Source organism: Candidozyma duobushaemuli (genome assembly GCF_002926085.2).
Source record: "Candidozyma duobushaemuli strain B09383 chromosome Unknown A_B09383, whole genome shotgun sequence".
In the NCBI taxonomy this organism is placed as follows: domain Eukaryota; kingdom Fungi; phylum Ascomycota; class Pichiomycetes; order Serinales; family Metschnikowiaceae; genus Candidozyma; species Candidozyma duobushaemuli.
In genome coordinates, this window is record NW_020289901.1 from 1,317,938 (window position 1) to 1,334,417 (window position 16,480).

Below are 16,480 nucleotides of genomic sequence, written 5' to 3' on the forward strand. Positions count from 1 at the left end.
TACTTTGAAGATCTCACTTCAACAGTCATTTCAATTCGGCAGTACAAATGGGTTTGGGGCTTTCTTTTATTTACAGTTTTTATAAATGTTACGCTTTATATCATATTTTGTAGCATCGATTTACCGGAAGTCCGCGGAATAAAGCAGCCCTCGTAAATGGCTTGCGGGATCTCTAGCCCTATCTGCAATTTCACGGATGGCGAGTCACGTGTACGGACGCCGCTAGTACATATAGATATAAACCGAAACCATCTACCCATCAAAGTAGAAAAACCTGCTTTTTGCAGTTGTTCACTCTAGCCTCGTACTACGATGTCGGAGCCTGAGTTTACAGATGTGGTGTCGGAGGTTTTAGAATTTGACATAGACCTCATACTTGATTACGCATCCTCCCAGACAGATACCCATCCAAACCAAAGAAAACTAAAACCTAACACAGAGGATAACACGAAATGGATACCTTTTATTGATCGTCAAGTCCGGACGAGGCATAGATCTCCTATTGCGCTTTCCCATGAAGCTCTTGCGGTGTACTCGGGAAAGGGCTTATCAAACCCCAAGCCTGGGGTCTTCGCCTTCAGCACTGAGGCGTTTGGCATGAGAGCTGGAACAATTGATCCTTCGCTTTTGATACTTGATGCTAAACAAAGAAGTACCTTGCGAAAAGGAACTTTCATGTCATTAAATTTTGTGAACGAGATCGAACGAACATTGGTATTTAATGAGCTTCGATTTATCACCAACAGAGTTAAGAAATGCCGTAATCATGTTCGTGTGTCTCGCTTAGAGCTAACTATAACTCTAGACACAAAATCAAGTAGCATTGGCGTGGTTCTTTCCTATACTGTGGAGCTTGAGCAGCTGTTCTTTAGGTACTTCTCCTCAGATGTGTCTTCACATTTAGTAAAGGTGCTCCGTCCTAGTATCATACCCTATCCAACTGACAATGACACCTTTTATCTGAGCTTTGAAAATTTGCCGACAGATGCTCACCTTTTCTACAAAGTTATAACTGACAACACAAGTCGTATGCCTCCTGTGACAAGTTCAATGGCGCACCCACAGCTATTCACAGACCTACTTCCGTTTCAAAGGAAAACTGTGAAGTGGCTTCTTGATAAGGAAAGTGTGCAATTCGACGAATCAACAAAGACTACAAAAGTACTACCTTTGCTATCGCTGGGCCTTGTACTGGCTGTTCAAGATTATCCAAACGTGGATCACGAAAAATTGGATAGGGAAATTTATCCCGTCTTAAACAAGCTTTGCTATGGTTGGAATCGTGTTCTATTTCGAAATGACATTTGTTGGGTGAATGAACTTACGGGAAATATAATCAATAGGGAGGCTATCATCAAGTTTTTGAAGGACAGCACCGAAGAGCTCAACAAGGAGCCATTACCAGCTGCTGGTCTCTTATCTGAGGAAATGGGGTTGGGAAAAACGATCGAAGTAATTGACCTTGTGCTTCTAAATCCTCGTCCAAAAGAAGAGGTGGGTCAAGAAATCAAACTCCAATTACAGAAAGAGGGGGACATAAGGACTGTGATAAAAGCTAAAACAACACTCATCACTGCACCTCAGACAATCATACACCAGTGGTACAATGAGATTTCCAAATTCAGTCCTGGTCTACTGGTCACAATCTATAAAGGTCTCGGGAAATACCCGGAACTTGCAAATATTCCACGATTTGTTGGTGAATATTTGAGATGCTTCGACATAGTCTTGTTGAATTATGCTAATATGTCGAGCGAAGCTGACTATGCTAATTACACGTCAAAACACCTGACCACTCGCGGGGGTAAAAAGCGATCTTCTTCGGAAGTTAGGGATGAAGACAACTCCCAGGCTCGTGATCCGCTCTGTGCTGACAGTTACAAAGCTGGCTTTGAATTTGCAGACCGAGAGAAGGTCCAGTCGGAGGCTCTCTTGAGTCAGAAGCGTTATGAACGAGCTGTGATGGAGGAGATGGCCGCAAAAGTCAGAAGACAGGACTTGAGCAAGATACCACATATTGAGTATTACGAATCACCCCTTATGCTGAGTCAATGGTGGCGAGTAATTATGGATGAAGTGCAAATGGTTTCGTCAGTTGCATCTAACGCATTTAGCACCGCTTCTCTAATTCCTCGATATCACTCGTGGGGTGTCTCAGGTACCCCTGCTCGACTGGTTGCTGTACTTCAGTTTCTACGATTTTCTCCATTTAACTACGATATTTCGAAATATTGCTGGAAGAAAGTAACTCAGCATCCAGAAAGCAATTCCGATTTCGTTAAAGTTTGGCTGAGTTTGGCACTTAGGCACACCAAGGCAATGGTTGATGATGACATCAAGTTGCCCCTCAAAGAAGAATCCTTCTTACAATACCGTTTACGAAAGTTGAGCAAGATAAATACACTCAGATGTTTGAATCATGCCTTGCCTCGATTGGAATCCATCTTGATAAAGATCAAAGGCCTAGCCGAACGGAATTGTCAACGTCGGATTGTGTTCATCTCAGGTCTTGGCTTGTTAACCTTCGACAACTTTGCGGCAATCTACAGGTTGGCAACTTGCCAGCTCAGAAAAAGAAAAATAACAAATTTTTGTTACAAGGCTTGCCCGAAATGAAGACTTTGGAGAGTGTTCTTGACGACATGATGCATGGCGTTCTCACCGATATCAATGAGGGAGAAAGAGCGGTAATCGGCAGGCTTCTTGACATTGCCCAGCTCCTTGAGTATGTTCTTCTACCAGAGAAAGTGATCGAAGTTTTGGACAACGGGCTTTTTGAAGTTCTGCGATTGATTCACCAAATAGATATGCGCTTGCGTTGGGACATTTCGGAATTCAACAATCTAAAGAGCTTTTTGAAGGACAAGCACATACTCACCTCCAAAGAACTTGCTAACATCACGGACGATGAGGATGAGGACATGGTGATTGATGCTGAAGATACAGGCAAAATCAAGAAGGAAGAGGTTTCGGCAGTGACTGACGCGGAAATCCATGATAGTGTCACGAAGTTCAACAAGTTGAAGGAGCGTATCAACGCCGACAAGATCCGACTCAGATCTTTGAAGATGCTTCAACACAAATGCTACTTTTTATTGGCTTCTGCTCATTTTCAAGTCTGCGATGAAGAATACCAGAAGAAGATCGCTGAGAAGAGAGTCGATTTTGAGACTCTAAGCTCTTTAGAAAGCAATGTGATTGGAGTTAAGCTCCTCAAATCCGATGAAATCAATTACCTTCGGCTTCAAAACGGCGGCTTAAATAACAGCGATTACGAGCGACCAAATTATGCGGACGACTTTTGTGCAACTGAGAATGCCACATTCGAAGAGCAAAAAGTGGAACGTCATAAACATTTGGAACTGAAGTTTTACGAACTTGCCGAGCAAAGCAGAAAAGATATGTTAAGACACTCCATCAAAGAAGTTCATGATGCAACGACAAAGCGTATTCTCAATAGACCTGTGATGGATAGAAAAAAGATGGTCAATGATGGGGTCTCAAGTTTCCCGAAGACCTCCAAGCGACTCTTGAAGGGCGTTCCTATCATTGACATAGAGCAATGGCAGGCTTTGGTAGGGACAACCAAGTTGAGACAGATCATGTTCCAATTCACCTCTGTCATCACTGAGCTCAATAACCAGGCTGAGGTAATTTCCAGCTTTGTTGATCAGCTAATCGAGCTTTTGTGCAACCCACTTCTTTCCGACGAAAAGAGTCCAGACGGTGAAGAGTACGAAAAATCTTTAGAAGATCAAGATCGTGCAGCCTGCCTCATGGTCGTTATATCTCAACTTCTAATGGATAGGTCGAATGCAATTTTGGAACGCAAAACAAGATCGACGGAGGTGAAGAAGAAACAGGAGAAGGATTTAAAAGAAGAAGCTCGTCGAGTTTCTGATAGGGGTTTTTTAAAGATTCTTCAAAAGAGCCGCGCAGACAGCAAACCGAAGTCTGAGATTTCTTTTGAAGAGCTCTTGCAAGACATTAGACTTCTCGAGCATGAAATGCGTCAGGACGTTCAAGGAGAAGCATTTCATGAGGCCGCTGAAGCTCTCAGAAGAATTTTTGAGAATGAGAAAACATGTCAGGAGCTTTTACAGAAGGAAATGAGTAGCTGCTACAACTCTGTTTTCAATGCGAGAGTGGAATACTTCAAGCAGTTACAACAAATTTCCGATAGTGTGCAAGGAAAGACTTACTGCACCGAACAAGATGCTCTTGAGCCGAAGAAGGTTGACTCAGAAGTCGCTTCACATTTGATGCTCTTTACCGCAGCTCAGCGAAGGCTAACTCGAGCAGTATCTCGCTTGAGATATCTTTCAACATTAATACCTAAAAATGAGGCTCTTAAACAAGAGGCTGAAGAATCGACGGACGATTCGAATGATTGCGTCATATGTCAATCGCAAATAGTTGTGGGCTCTCTTACACCTTGTGGACACAAGTTTTGTAAGGCATGCCTCGAGGAATGGTTGAAGGCACGGTCCTCGTGTCCCATTTGCAAGACATACACAACAAGGGATACAGTGCATCATTTCACCCATTACAAGTCTGATCTCAAGGCACAGCCTGTCGAGAATGGCACTCATGACACTTCATCACACAAAGAAACCGCTGAATCTGCCGCCGTTCATCAAATTTACAAACAATTAGATGATGAGACATTAAGAAGAATATCTCTGATCAAACTCAAGAATTCATATGGTTCCAAGGTCGATTTGATAGTGAAGCAAGTTCTTTACTTGAGAAGCAAAGACCCTCAAGTGCAAATTGTTGTATTCAGTCAGTGGCAGGATTTATTAGTTATTTTGGCGTATGCATTCGACATGGCTGAGATTAGCTATGTATCTGCCAAGGGTTCACAAGTTGCCAACTATAAAAAGAAGCAGGAGGATCCAGTGGAAGAATTCAAGAGAAAAGATAACATCAAAACATGCTTTTTATTAAACGCACAGGCCCAGGCAAGTGGACTTACCCTCATCAACGCTGCCCACATATTCTTATGTGAGCCATTGGTGAATACACCGGTTGAATTACAAGCTATTTCACGTATACACAGAATTGGCCAAACTAAAATAACCACGGTATGGATGTTTGGCATCGAGAACTCAGTCGAGGAGAATATTGTGGCATTGGGAACTCGTAACCGTATCGAGTACTTGAAAGCAAACGCAAAGGAGGCAAAGAAAAGCAAACGAAAAAAGAGAAAAATTGACTCGGCTACATTAGTATCGAGTGTTTCAGAATCCGAGGTCGAATTAGGCGGAGATGCCCCATTAGCGGACTCTGAGCTCAAAACTGCAGAATCATACGCTCTCTCCCTTGGGTTGACCTCGGAGAAAAGTACAGGCAAAGTTTTCTCGGGAATCAGTGAATCAGTGAGTGATTCAGATCTTCGGCAAGTGTATTTTGGCAATGTTGAGGAGACATAGACAACTTCATAGAATCAATACTGTCATTACCTATATTATTTATACACTCAAAAATGAACCCTCGTCATATCCCTGGTAGATCTTTCCTTGTTCAGACAAATGCTGGCATTTCTCTCTCACCACATCGATTGGAACGCCCAAAGTGTCACTGATCCAAGAAATCGGAACACCCTCTTGCATGGAGCCGGTGTTGTCATCGATAACTTTCTCAATTCTTTTGGTAACGTCCGAAGCGCCGTTCGCTCCGTGGTCATTGTCCTGAACAAAAAGACCATTTTCTTCCTTCTTCTGGACGCCACCCTTGCTCAAGATACCCTGAGCCTCCAAGTGGTTGGAGATAGCGTAGAGCATATGATAGGCGACTTCGTTGTGATCGACGATTTCACGAATTGTAGCATGCTGGATACTCTTTTTAGAATTGAATTCTTTTAAAGCACCGGTGATGTACACGTACTTATTTTCCAAAGCAGAGAATTTCTCAGCCTCCTCTGCTGGAGTGGCTATCTTCTCATCAATCCATCTCTTCACATCCATGGAGCCAGTACCGTCCTCAACAGTGATAGTAATAGCACTGCTACTGCTCTCAACCTTTCTGATGACACCAATGAACGATACCATGTTCAAAGACACGTTGTGAATCACGAACTCGCCATCAGGAACAGGCTGGGTAGCCTCGTTGATCTCTTTGATGGTCACGGGGCTCAAGGAAGATCTCGTTTGCTGACGTTGAGAGTTATTATAATCCGTGTACTGAGCATCAGCGTTGAAGCCGCCGTCTCCATAGTTATCATAATCCATGCTTAGCTAAGTAGTTGAGGTGCGTGTTGATGATCGCTACAATAACTAGCGCGTCTGTCACGTGCTGCGGTTGCAAAAGATATGACCTAAAGATATTGACTACGCCGGTAATGAATCGAGATAAAATAGTTGATCTATTTCAACCAGAAATGCAGGGTACACAAAGCATGCTAGTTTGTATGGGGTAATGGTTCTATCAAATCGTTTGGATGCAAATTGCCTAGAGGACGAAAGCGTACTTGGACTTTGCTCTAACCTTCTCACCGTAACGGTAGAAGAGGAATGGCACGGGAATCATCACAACGGCCACGCATCCAACCAAAGTGGAAGCCCATTTGATTGTCATGTTTGTGAACATCTGGCGTGCGAAAAGTGGGAAAACAGCACCGAAGGCAGATCTCAAAAAGGTGTTACCAGCCAATGCGGAAGCAGCGTAAAGAAGATAACAATCAATGATGTAGTTCATGCAAGGCAAAAAGATCATAAGAAGACCAGTACCTATAGGAGCAGCTCCAATGGTAGGCACAATCCAGTGTACGTCATTTGGGTAATCACCAGTCCAACCAAGCCAGAACAAACCAATGGCAAAGAAAAACGATCCAACCATCATAGGGGGCAATCTAGCCTCTGGCACTGGCACTCCGTTGTTCTTGGCCATTGTCTTACTGTAGCCCCTCTCCATATAGATTGAGATGAGACCTCCAATGAAAGTACCAATAAACATAGCAACATATGGTAATTCAGCAACACCTTGAGACCAGCCGTATCTTCCCTGAAAAATCAATGGCACGGCAGTCAAAAACAAGTAAAGCATACCATAGATAAATGCATTGTAAAGGGTGATCAAGAATAAAATTGGCTCCGTGAACAACATAACCAAAGGTCTGGAAATGTTCTTCTCGACAATCTCCTTGATGGACAAACTTGTCTCCTCATGTGGAGCATGAATAACCCAGTTACCAGTTCTTCTCCGCAAAGTTTCTGCCTTGCTGACCAAAATGATGGAAGAATGACTTTCATCCATGAAAAGAACAATGCAAATTAGCGAAAGAGCTCCAATCAAACCGGCGATGTAGGAATTCCATCTCCAGCCCATGTTAGGGTTTTTGGCAACGAAGCCGCCGATGATGGGGGCCAACATGGGTCCACCAAACAAAACCATAGCGAAAAGGGACATTGCTTGACCTCTAGAAGCGGCAGGGAAAATATCAGCAAGTACAGCGGGAGCAACGACCAAAGGAGCTGCTCCGATGAAGCCGGCGAAGAAACGACAAATCATGACCATTTGGAGATCTTTAGCTGCACCAACCATCATACAGAAACAGACATAGCCGAAAATGGACGGAATGAGCACAACTTTTCTGCCGTACAATTCAGACATTGGTCCCCAAATGACAGGACCCGATGCGAAGCCAAAGACGAAGAGAGAAGTGCCGAGCGTTGCAACTGTCGCTCCGACATTGAAAAGCTGCATAATTTGAGCATTACCCTCAGCAAACATGGCAGACCCAAGTGAAACAGACAAGGCACATAAACCAACGTTAAAGCAACATACAATCTTCTTTAAAATGCTCCAGTTGTGAGGAAAACTAGGGTCATCTGGACCGTCGTAGGCAACAGCGTATGGGTCTCTTTTAGGAAGCATTGGAGGGTAGTCTTTTCCTCCGCCCATCTTGGGCATAGGCTTGTCCGTCTTCATGGCCTCTTCCTGAAGTTCATCTGCGTTGTACAATCTCCTGGACATCTCACGAGATAACTGTTCATCGGCAAAAGACTGCGTGTCAAAAGACTTGCGGTTGGCTTCCATTTCTTCGCCAACAAATGCTTGTGGGGTATCGTCAAGAGAACTGATGTTGCTCTTTTCCCGGTTCTGCTTCAAATTATCGTCAGTGGACTGTCTAGTTGAGGAGGAGACAGAGTCAGATATATTAGTGCCTTGGGGTTCGGCCTCTGTAGCATGCGGCGGACTTGTGAATTCTGGGAAGGCATTATTATTGTCATTGTTATTGGTAGCCATTGTGTTCAAAGCCGGTTAATATAAAAATGCAGTGGGGGCGGGCCGGAATCTTGTGCCTTTTATAGGGCGATGAGGGACGCAAAATGGGGCTTATGCAGCCGGCCCAAATGCAAAGGCTGCCGACGCAAACTTTCGAATATTTCTGCTTTGAGCCGATCCGGTTTGCACGGACAGAAATAGATCTTACGGGACAGAATTATAGGGCCTGTGCCAGTTCGTGCTTACCATTTTCTCTTATTTTGTTGATCTGCTGTGACTTTCACCTGCCGTTGCCATGCGAACCGATTTTAATTGCTGCGTACTTTGACAGGTGATTGCAAAGCCTAGTATGGTTTTACGCCCTGGTGCACTGACATGCTGCTGAAAGTTAAAATTGCAGAGTATCTAACTTAGTCTTTATATCAGGTACAAAATGCTTATTCTCAGAAGCAATATGTGGGTGCTCAAAAGTGCCGCCCATTGAACTGCGTTGCACTTCTGGGACTTTTGATAAATGGATTGGAACGTGGCGCTGATATCAGATTGTCAATTGAGAAGTATTATCATAAAAAGAATTTCATTATGACTAGATTTTCCAATTTACCCCTAAAGAAGGATAATACCTTGAAAGTCTGGATTTTTCCGATGGGTTACTGACCAGCCGTTCGCGCTGGTGCATGATTGTCAAAGTTTGGCAGCTTCCAGCGCCTCATCAACAATCCTCAAACTCAGCCTCGACCATTGCAGCCTCCGGGCCTCCCGCTGTACAAATTGTGCTTTGTGAAATCGACAACGATCATTTAATGTCATTTGTTGACCCAAGAATCTCCAAATGTTGGACATTTCTAAGCAAGGGCGGTTACAGACTGCATTCGGCGTGCGTCATCCGCTGCACCTTTCATGATAGCAGCGCCCGGTGCGACAGTGCTTGAAATCTTTTCGGAACTTTCAAGTTCCGGTACAACCTTCGAAAATACAAATAATTGTGAAGTTTTGCTAGAAATTTTATCACAACTCATTCCGGATATCTCTTTGACATTCCGCTGCTGCCGGGGTGAATTTGCATGTTCGAGCGGGGTCGAGATAATGCCGAAGGGTGTGTTTCGTTGTTACCAGCCTTTCCCCGAGTAGAGGGTGATAACCCCGATTGATTATAAATGCCGGTCAGGTGCAACTTATTTATTCCATAACCGCTACGTGGCTGTAAACGCCCTTTTTTTTGGTAGACGAAGGAAAATTCTTTTGATCGGGGGTGGCACGGCATCTTCCCGAATCACCGAGGTTCTCGGTGGCATCGGTCCAAAAGTCGCAGTGTACACCGATCAATGTGAAGGTTGAAACGAGGCTGCAAAACTCTGACTCTTAATACAAGAGATATCAATTGAGCAATTTTGATGTCCTTTTAGACACACCTTGTAGTCCAACGCGTCCCACACACGGACTAGTCGGGGGTGAATCAACAGTGCAACTTGACAAATCCGAAAATATGAGTATTTCATGTGTTTTACAGTTCATGATGAATAAAAAATACTCGTCAATCAATTAGGACGAACCACATAATCCCCTTCTGCCCCAGCGCTTGAAAAGGGCAGTGAAATCGGTTTCGCCGAGGGATCGATGACATAATATGATTTGCAAAACCCTCCAAGAGACATTGTCGCTCGCTATCCACCCCAACTGACAAGAATATGGTAGGAAGTCATAGCCACTCTGGTATCTGGTAACTTGAGAGAAGGCTTTTTACCATATAATTTCGGTTTATAGCTTTTAAAGCGGAGAAGTAGGTGAGTGAGACACCGATCCCGAAGCGACCTTCAATCAAAGTCTTCATAAAAAAAAAAAAAAAAAAAAAAAAAAAAAAAAAAAAAGTCTGGTCTTCATTATCATCGATCAGTGCACTTCGTAGTGGTTGCAAAACGACCAGTACACTTACTGCACAGACGCCTCCACTAACAACATGGTCGACCAACACGACATCGTAGACTTGTCCAACCAAGCCGATGATCTAGGTGATGATTCTGCTCCTGTAATGTCCACCCTAACTGATAACCCAACAGATAAGGATGCAGCGGTTCAAAGCATCAAAAACGTGTTTGAGTTTGAGGAGTTCATTGACCGCCTGGGTTACAACCGGGCAACATTGGACGCCTTGAAAATGGTTGACCTCCAAAGCTTCGGAAGCACTTCCTCCAAATATAATAGCGTTGCAAATCGTGCTGCCAACGTATCTGATGTCTCGTCCAGCGTACCTCAGCTGGATACCCTATACCACATTGCATATAACCCAAACGAAAAAGCGAAACGTCTAGGAAGACCAAGGAAACATCTGGGTGCCACAGATCAAACTTCTTCTGGTGACACTGCACTGCGGAATCTTGAAACCTCGAAGCTACTCAAATTTCGGCTCGATAATATGCCTTTAGAAGGTCCTGGGTCCCGTGGAGGTAGCCCTGATGATAGAAAAAGACTGGGCGTGCTCACCGAGTCCGCTGCTACCAAGAAACGCAAGCAATCCTTGCTAAATTTTGCTACAACGAATGATCATACCTCTGTTGGGCTTCAAACTAGTTTTGAGACGAACAAGTCACCAAGCGAAACGGAGCCTGAGCCGTTGATGTCAGAACAACTGTCCGCAGTCGTATCTGAGGTGGAACCTCCTTCAGCTGCTGAGCTGGCCGGAAGTCATCCTGATAACGAGCCAGAGATTGTGCCGGAGTCAGTGAAATCTGAACCTGCTCTGCTGGATGTGACGACTGCATCCATAGAGGTGAAGAATCAGACCGATGAGCCAATAGAAGAGCCTGAGCGACCAACGAAGAAGGCTGTTCAACCTCATACAAACGGCAAAGCCAAGCCCAAGGAGACAAAAACACGAAAGGTGACGCTAAAATTCAAGAACAAGATCACTAGAACCTCCATCGTTCGCGAGAAGAATAGAATAACAAGAACTTACCCTGGACCTTTGGTGGCTGTGCATTATGACCTTTACGACGACAATCTATTTGAAGCTCAGGAGAATTCTACCGTGGCTCACGAGCCAATTGCACTTGGTTTCAACGTGAAGCGCAATCCATACCTGGGTGACGTCATTTTCATCATGGCTTTTCTAGCCAAGTTTCCTGAGATCCTCTACGTCGGTCATATTGGCCCACAAGACATAGAAGATGGCTTGGGTCTTTCGAAGAGCCCTAAACAAACTGACGAAGGAGTAAATGAGGAATCGCCTGGTGTCTCTCCTCTAATGGACAATTTATTCTGCAAGCTACTCACATTAGTCCTCAACAGAAAGAAGATCATCACACCTGGAAACTATAAGAGTGGTGTACAAGATCTCCGATCAAATTACATTGGTTTTGGTTTGCCCGAGGAATGGCGAGATGACGCGTTCACGAGAATTGTATCATCATTGCCTGTCGATTCAGCGGATCGCGTTGATCCTTCCAAACCAGCGGTCTCTGAGGAGGACAACTATGAGTATCTGGCCCCACTGGAAAAGCTCAATCCTATGCATGAAAAGGCGTTTGAAGATTACGGACTTGCAGGCATTCCGAACCCCGTTGATAGATTGATCATGATGCGCTGCTTGGTCATCTGGAGTCTTTCGGCGTCCAACGTGTTGAAAGCTCATCTTGCACTGGTTGTCAACAAACAAGAAATTGCAGGTGAAAAAGACACTCTTTATGCATCAAGACCCATTCTCAAGGGCTTCACTCAGACAATAGATCTCAAGAAAGACCTCGAAGCTAAACTAGCCAAAAAAGGCAAGACCACCGCTTCTCCCCAGGGAACTCCCGACCCTGACTCTACTCAGCGCTATATCGACCCGACTTCAGATCCAGTGGTTCACCCCATGGCGTTGCGTCTCAATGAATTTATTGTGGGAGATTGTGGATTTCGTATTGGTCGATTCTACTTGGTTCGTATGGCCGACCCTTCAGGTGGTGGACTTTCTAGTGTTGACAAAATGAAAGCGGTTGCAAAGGACCCCACAGGAATCAAGCTCAGCATCCCCTCAAAGTTCAAGCTCTACGTTGAGGATGTTCACTCAGTTCTCTTAGATTCATTACGAGTGTTTGGAGTTGAGTTCGATAAGCATGGAAATGAGGTACACATGCCCCCCAGATATGATGACACGAAGCACTGGTATGAAGTGGCGAGCAATGGAGCTGAACTAACAGCATTTACAAAACACTTGGCCCAAAGGCTAGGCTTGGCAAATGGTGATTCAGACAAATTCACGACAGTTTCTCAAAACAGCATCGCATATAAGCCAATCCTTTACATGTATCAATACCTATCCTTGGTTGCTCCACTCTTGGAAAGTTTCGAACGCATGGAACAAAGTGCTGGATCAGGAGGATCTAGGTCTGCAAAGAAAAAGGTTGATTACAATGTCTCAAATTCTAGCTCGTACGCGAACGCTTTTGAAGAAGGTTATGAGGAGCACTTGCCTGATGACGATGATGACTCTTACGACGAAGGAGACGCAGCAGATTATGACGACGAGGAATATCTGGAGTAGACATGTTAAAAGATTTAAGTTTAATTATTATACAGAATCTCTCATCCCTTTGCTAATTGTACAGTTCGAGCTTCACATCTTCTGAGCTCCCAACATGAGGTCAATTTTTTGCCTCAATTCTTGTTCATGTTCTTTGAAGTATTCTGCCTTTCTGACCTCCTCTTCATTGAAACCCTCCTCACTCTTCAAAGCCTTCAAAGTCTCGGATTGACTTTCCAACCACTTCTTGATAAATACAACGGGGTCTTCACTTAATTCTCTGTAAAAAGATTCCCTGTTGTTTGCACTCTGTAGTGCGACAATGCCGAGAGAGATACGTTGATTTAGATATTGCACAAGCTCATCCGACTTTGACATGCTTTCGAAGGCCTTCTTGTTCTCTTCGATGATTTCCTTTTCAATTTTGCTCATTGACAACGCTAATTCAACAGGGATGTCGATTACAACATCACCCAAAGTGGTTGATCTAGTAGTGTCCACTTCATATTCGATAACAATTGGCTGGCGAGGGCGCAAATGAGGCTGAATCAATTGATAAAGATCTTTAAATTTAAAGGCATCCACCTTCAACAAACCCTTCAATATGTCATCGCATTGGACGACAGACAAATCCGCTTCCTCATCGCCCTGTGAGCCTAAAGCCTGAGATGAGAGTGAGGAAGCCGAAACAGCGGGCACATTGGCGTAATGTTCAGCCTTCTTGAATAACTTCTTAAACAAAACGTACTGCCAGATCAGGTAAATCAATTCTTGTTGCGAGGCCTCACGCTTACCAGTAAACTGAGCCATCTCCTCCGAAACCAGAAGCTTGAAGGTATAGTCCTTTGCTAAGATAGCCACCTTGGCTTTGATTGGGAAAACACCTTGGCGCTTGACATCAATACCATCAAACAGCCACAGTGGAGAGCCATTTTTTAGCTGAGGATTACCAGCATTGTTGTTGTCTGCATCATTGCGCCATTCGATGATATTTGACTGACTGCCCTGCAATGATGGGTACTCGTTGTTGGGCACAATTTCGATAGAGATACCAGAAAGCAAAGAGCTGAACTTCATGTCCTCCGTCTCGGATTTCTCACCATTATCCTTGATAAAACGTCCCTCCACACGCAAAGTCCACGACGAGTCGCTATTGGAAGATTCATTCACGCTCGACTGGTTCTTCTGCCAAGGTTGGTTCTCGCATGTGTTGTAGACAAAAACACGCAAGATTCCAGTCTCTCTCTTCATGCTATTTGGCTGCATCGAGGAGGCCTGAACAGATTGGAAGTCCAAGCCTTTTTGTGCTATGAGCAAATCTAACTGTTTTTCGGCATCCTGGAGCTTCTTGTAGAGGTCTAAGTTTGGCACCTTGTCGTGCAATTTGGAAGGAATATTTGTCTCAGTGGGGGTGTAGGAAACAGCTGGAGCAGCAGTAGCTGGTTGGTATACCTTAGATGGTGCCTCGGCGACAGCACCTTGCTGCCGTTGCACATATCCCTGAGGTGACGCCATGGTTGATTATCAGATTGGCTGTTGAAAACAATTGACAAAATGTTTGAGGTGAGGCATACACCTGTACACCACTAGTTTGTGCACTGCATTTGACTAGGGACCATAGTAATCAAGGCCGTGGCTATATCGGAGAAACAATTGATCGAATGGTTACAAAGAAAAGTTTTTCTTGGGTTTACGCTCCTCGCAATGATTCGTAAGATACGTTTTGTAATTGAGTGGCAGCGATTCATGCTCCTTGGTTGCAAGATCTGCAGCAATTATGAGATGCTACCAAGAATGGAGCAATTATGAGATGCTACCAAGAATGGAGCAATTTCTCCGATCCGCTTGATTCTATAAAATAGCTTCAACTTTATTGGAGTCAACCTTATTGAAGTCACTAAGTAGATTACTTGCGTCGTTCATGACGTGAGATTTGCAAGCCAGTTCGCGAAGTATACGGAAAATTACTAAGATAGATGCTATTGGAGAGTTGTAGAAAAAAATGTTAAGCTCTAACTTCTTGTAGAATGAAAGGTGAATTTGAGAAAATTGCTAACATTTAGACATCATTCTACTCAGATAGGAGCTAAATTTTTGTTCAGCGCCGCCCGCTTACTTTCGCACCATTTCAAAGCCATCTCCTAGATTGGGATTTCACCATTTTTATCTGGGGATGTCATCATCAGCCTCTCATGGAGTGAAGGTACAGAAGAGGCGAATAAAGCCATCGGGGAACGGCGATTCCCAACGAAACGCTCGAATTCAGGAGATGAGAAAGAGAAAGAAGAACTTCTTCTTGCGGATCAGTTACCCTACTGTGATCACATCAGTCATCTTGCCATTGGCTGCCTTCACCTACCTCCTACATCAGAAGCTCAGCATACTACCGCAGAATAGGGCGACGCTCTACTTCTGCGTGGCCTACCATATATTCACAATGTTAGCATTCACGGCAGGATACCACAGGTGCTACGCTCATACACTGTTTCGCCCGAAGTATGGATTTCTCCAAGTCTACTTCGCAGTTTTTGGAGCAGGTATCGGCTTGGGACCTATAAGATGGTGGGCAGGGCTACATAGAGCGCATCATCAGTATACGGATGATCCTGATAAGGACCCATACTCGATCAGAAGAGGATTTCTTTGGGCTCACTGGGGATGGCTTTTGAAGAGGCCCAAGTCAGACGCCTTTTTCCGTGAATTTGTCGAAAATGAGTTCAGTACTGACGACGTCGCTCTGAATGAATTAGAATTTTCCAGGGAGCGGTCCAAGACGCATTACGAGAATTTTACTAGGGAGTACATCATTTGGCAAGAACAACGATACTGGCTCTTTTTTATTGTTTCGTCTATAATTATCCCAGTATTGATTGCCGTTTATTGCTGCGAGGACACCTGGATCAATGGTTTGGTTTATCCGGGTGTTCTCAGGATGTGTGCCTGTCAGCAGCTGCTTCTAAGCAGCGAGTCGTTCGGTCATTCCAGATGGCTTCCGCTCACGGTTCCAACGCAACCTTTCAATGATAAGAACTCGCTGGTCAATTGTATGAACCCTCTATTTGCGATGATTTCATTTGGGCAAAACCTGCAGAACTATCATCACGAATTTCCACACGACTATAGAGATAGTTCTGCATTGTGGGCTTACGATCCCACGAAATGGTTTATTGCAATCTTGTACCATTTGGGGCTTGTCGAGGATGTATCAAAAACACCCACGAACTTAGTTGTTCAGCTCCAAATCCAGCAGCAGCAGGCTGTTCTCAACAGACGAAGGTCTCAATTAAACTGGGGAACGCCAATTTCTAAGCTACCCATGATTACTGCAAAGGAGTTTAACAAGCTATGCGGTGCCGCAGATAACAAGCACCGTATCTATATTGTCATACAAAACATCATCCATGATATCACGCCATTTATGGATCAGCATCCTGGCGGTATCGCGTTGCTCAAGGCCTCACACGGTAAAGACGCTACTAAAGCATTTTACGGCGGAGTATACGGTCATCTGACAGCCGCTGTCAACCTACTAGCCACAATGCGGATTGGCGTTTTGGCACTGGGTAACGACGAGGATGTTTGGAGAAGGGTTGCCAGAGAAGAAGGCGAGGTGAGTGACGGAGACTCAAGAAGACAACAAAGTGGACTGCATTCGACGGCAGAGGCCGCGTGATTATTTAGCTAATAATTTAAATCCTATCTCTTATGTCGCAGTAGTTTCGCAGCCGACTAAAGCTCGATAAAACCTCA

General features: G+C 44.4%; 6 protein-coding genes across 6 annotated transcripts; 3 read left to right on the forward strand and 3 right to left on the reverse strand. All coding sequences in view use genetic code 12, as the record gives it.

Moving 5' to 3' along the window:
- Window positions 1-312: 312 nt before the first annotated feature.
- On the forward strand, window positions 313-5,435 carry CXQ87_000601 (uncharacterized protein; the record flags this gene model as incomplete). Its single annotated transcript, XM_025479175.1, has 3 exons — window positions 313-2,021; window positions 2,507-3,893; window positions 3,954-5,435. The coding sequence occupies 3 exons, from the start codon at window positions 313-315 to the stop codon at window positions 5,433-5,435; spliced, it is 4,578 nt and encodes a 1,525-aa protein (XP_025338648.1).
- Window positions 5,436-5,474: 39 nt separating this feature from the next.
- On the reverse strand, window positions 5,475-6,233 carry RFA2 (Rfa2p; the record flags this gene model as incomplete). The annotated part of the gene is made up of 1 exon (XM_025479176.1): window positions 5,475-6,233. One exon carries the CDS (start codon window positions 6,231-6,233, stop codon window positions 5,475-5,477), a length of 759 nt encoding a protein of 252 aa, XP_025338649.1.
- Window positions 6,234-6,453: 220 nt separating this feature from the next.
- On the reverse strand, window positions 6,454-8,250 carry FLU1 (Flu1p; the record flags this gene model as incomplete). Its single annotated transcript, XM_025479177.1, has 1 exon — window positions 6,454-8,250. The coding sequence occupies one exon, from the start codon at window positions 8,248-8,250 to the stop codon at window positions 6,454-6,456; it is 1,797 nt and encodes a 598-aa protein (XP_025338650.1).
- A 1,936-nt stretch (window positions 8,251-10,186) lies between these two features.
- CXQ87_000604 (uncharacterized protein) lies at window positions 10,187-12,751 on the forward strand (the record flags this gene model as incomplete). The annotated part of the gene is made up of 1 exon (XM_025479178.1): window positions 10,187-12,751. The coding sequence occupies one exon, from the start codon at window positions 10,187-10,189 to the stop codon at window positions 12,749-12,751; it is 2,565 nt and encodes an 854-aa protein (XP_025338651.1).
- A 72-nt stretch (window positions 12,752-12,823) lies between these two features.
- CXQ87_000605 (uncharacterized protein) lies at window positions 12,824-14,245 on the reverse strand (the record flags this gene model as incomplete). The annotated part of the gene is made up of 1 exon (XM_025479179.1): window positions 12,824-14,245. One exon carries the CDS (start codon window positions 14,243-14,245, stop codon window positions 12,824-12,826), a length of 1,422 nt encoding a protein of 473 aa, XP_025338652.1.
- Window positions 14,246-14,999: 754 nt separating this feature from the next.
- OLE2 (Ole2p) lies at window positions 15,000-16,403 on the forward strand (the record flags this gene model as incomplete). Its single annotated transcript, XM_025479180.1, has 1 exon — window positions 15,000-16,403. One exon carries the CDS (start codon window positions 15,000-15,002, stop codon window positions 16,401-16,403), a length of 1,404 nt encoding a protein of 467 aa, XP_025338653.1.
- Window positions 16,404-16,480: the final 77 nt, after the last annotated feature.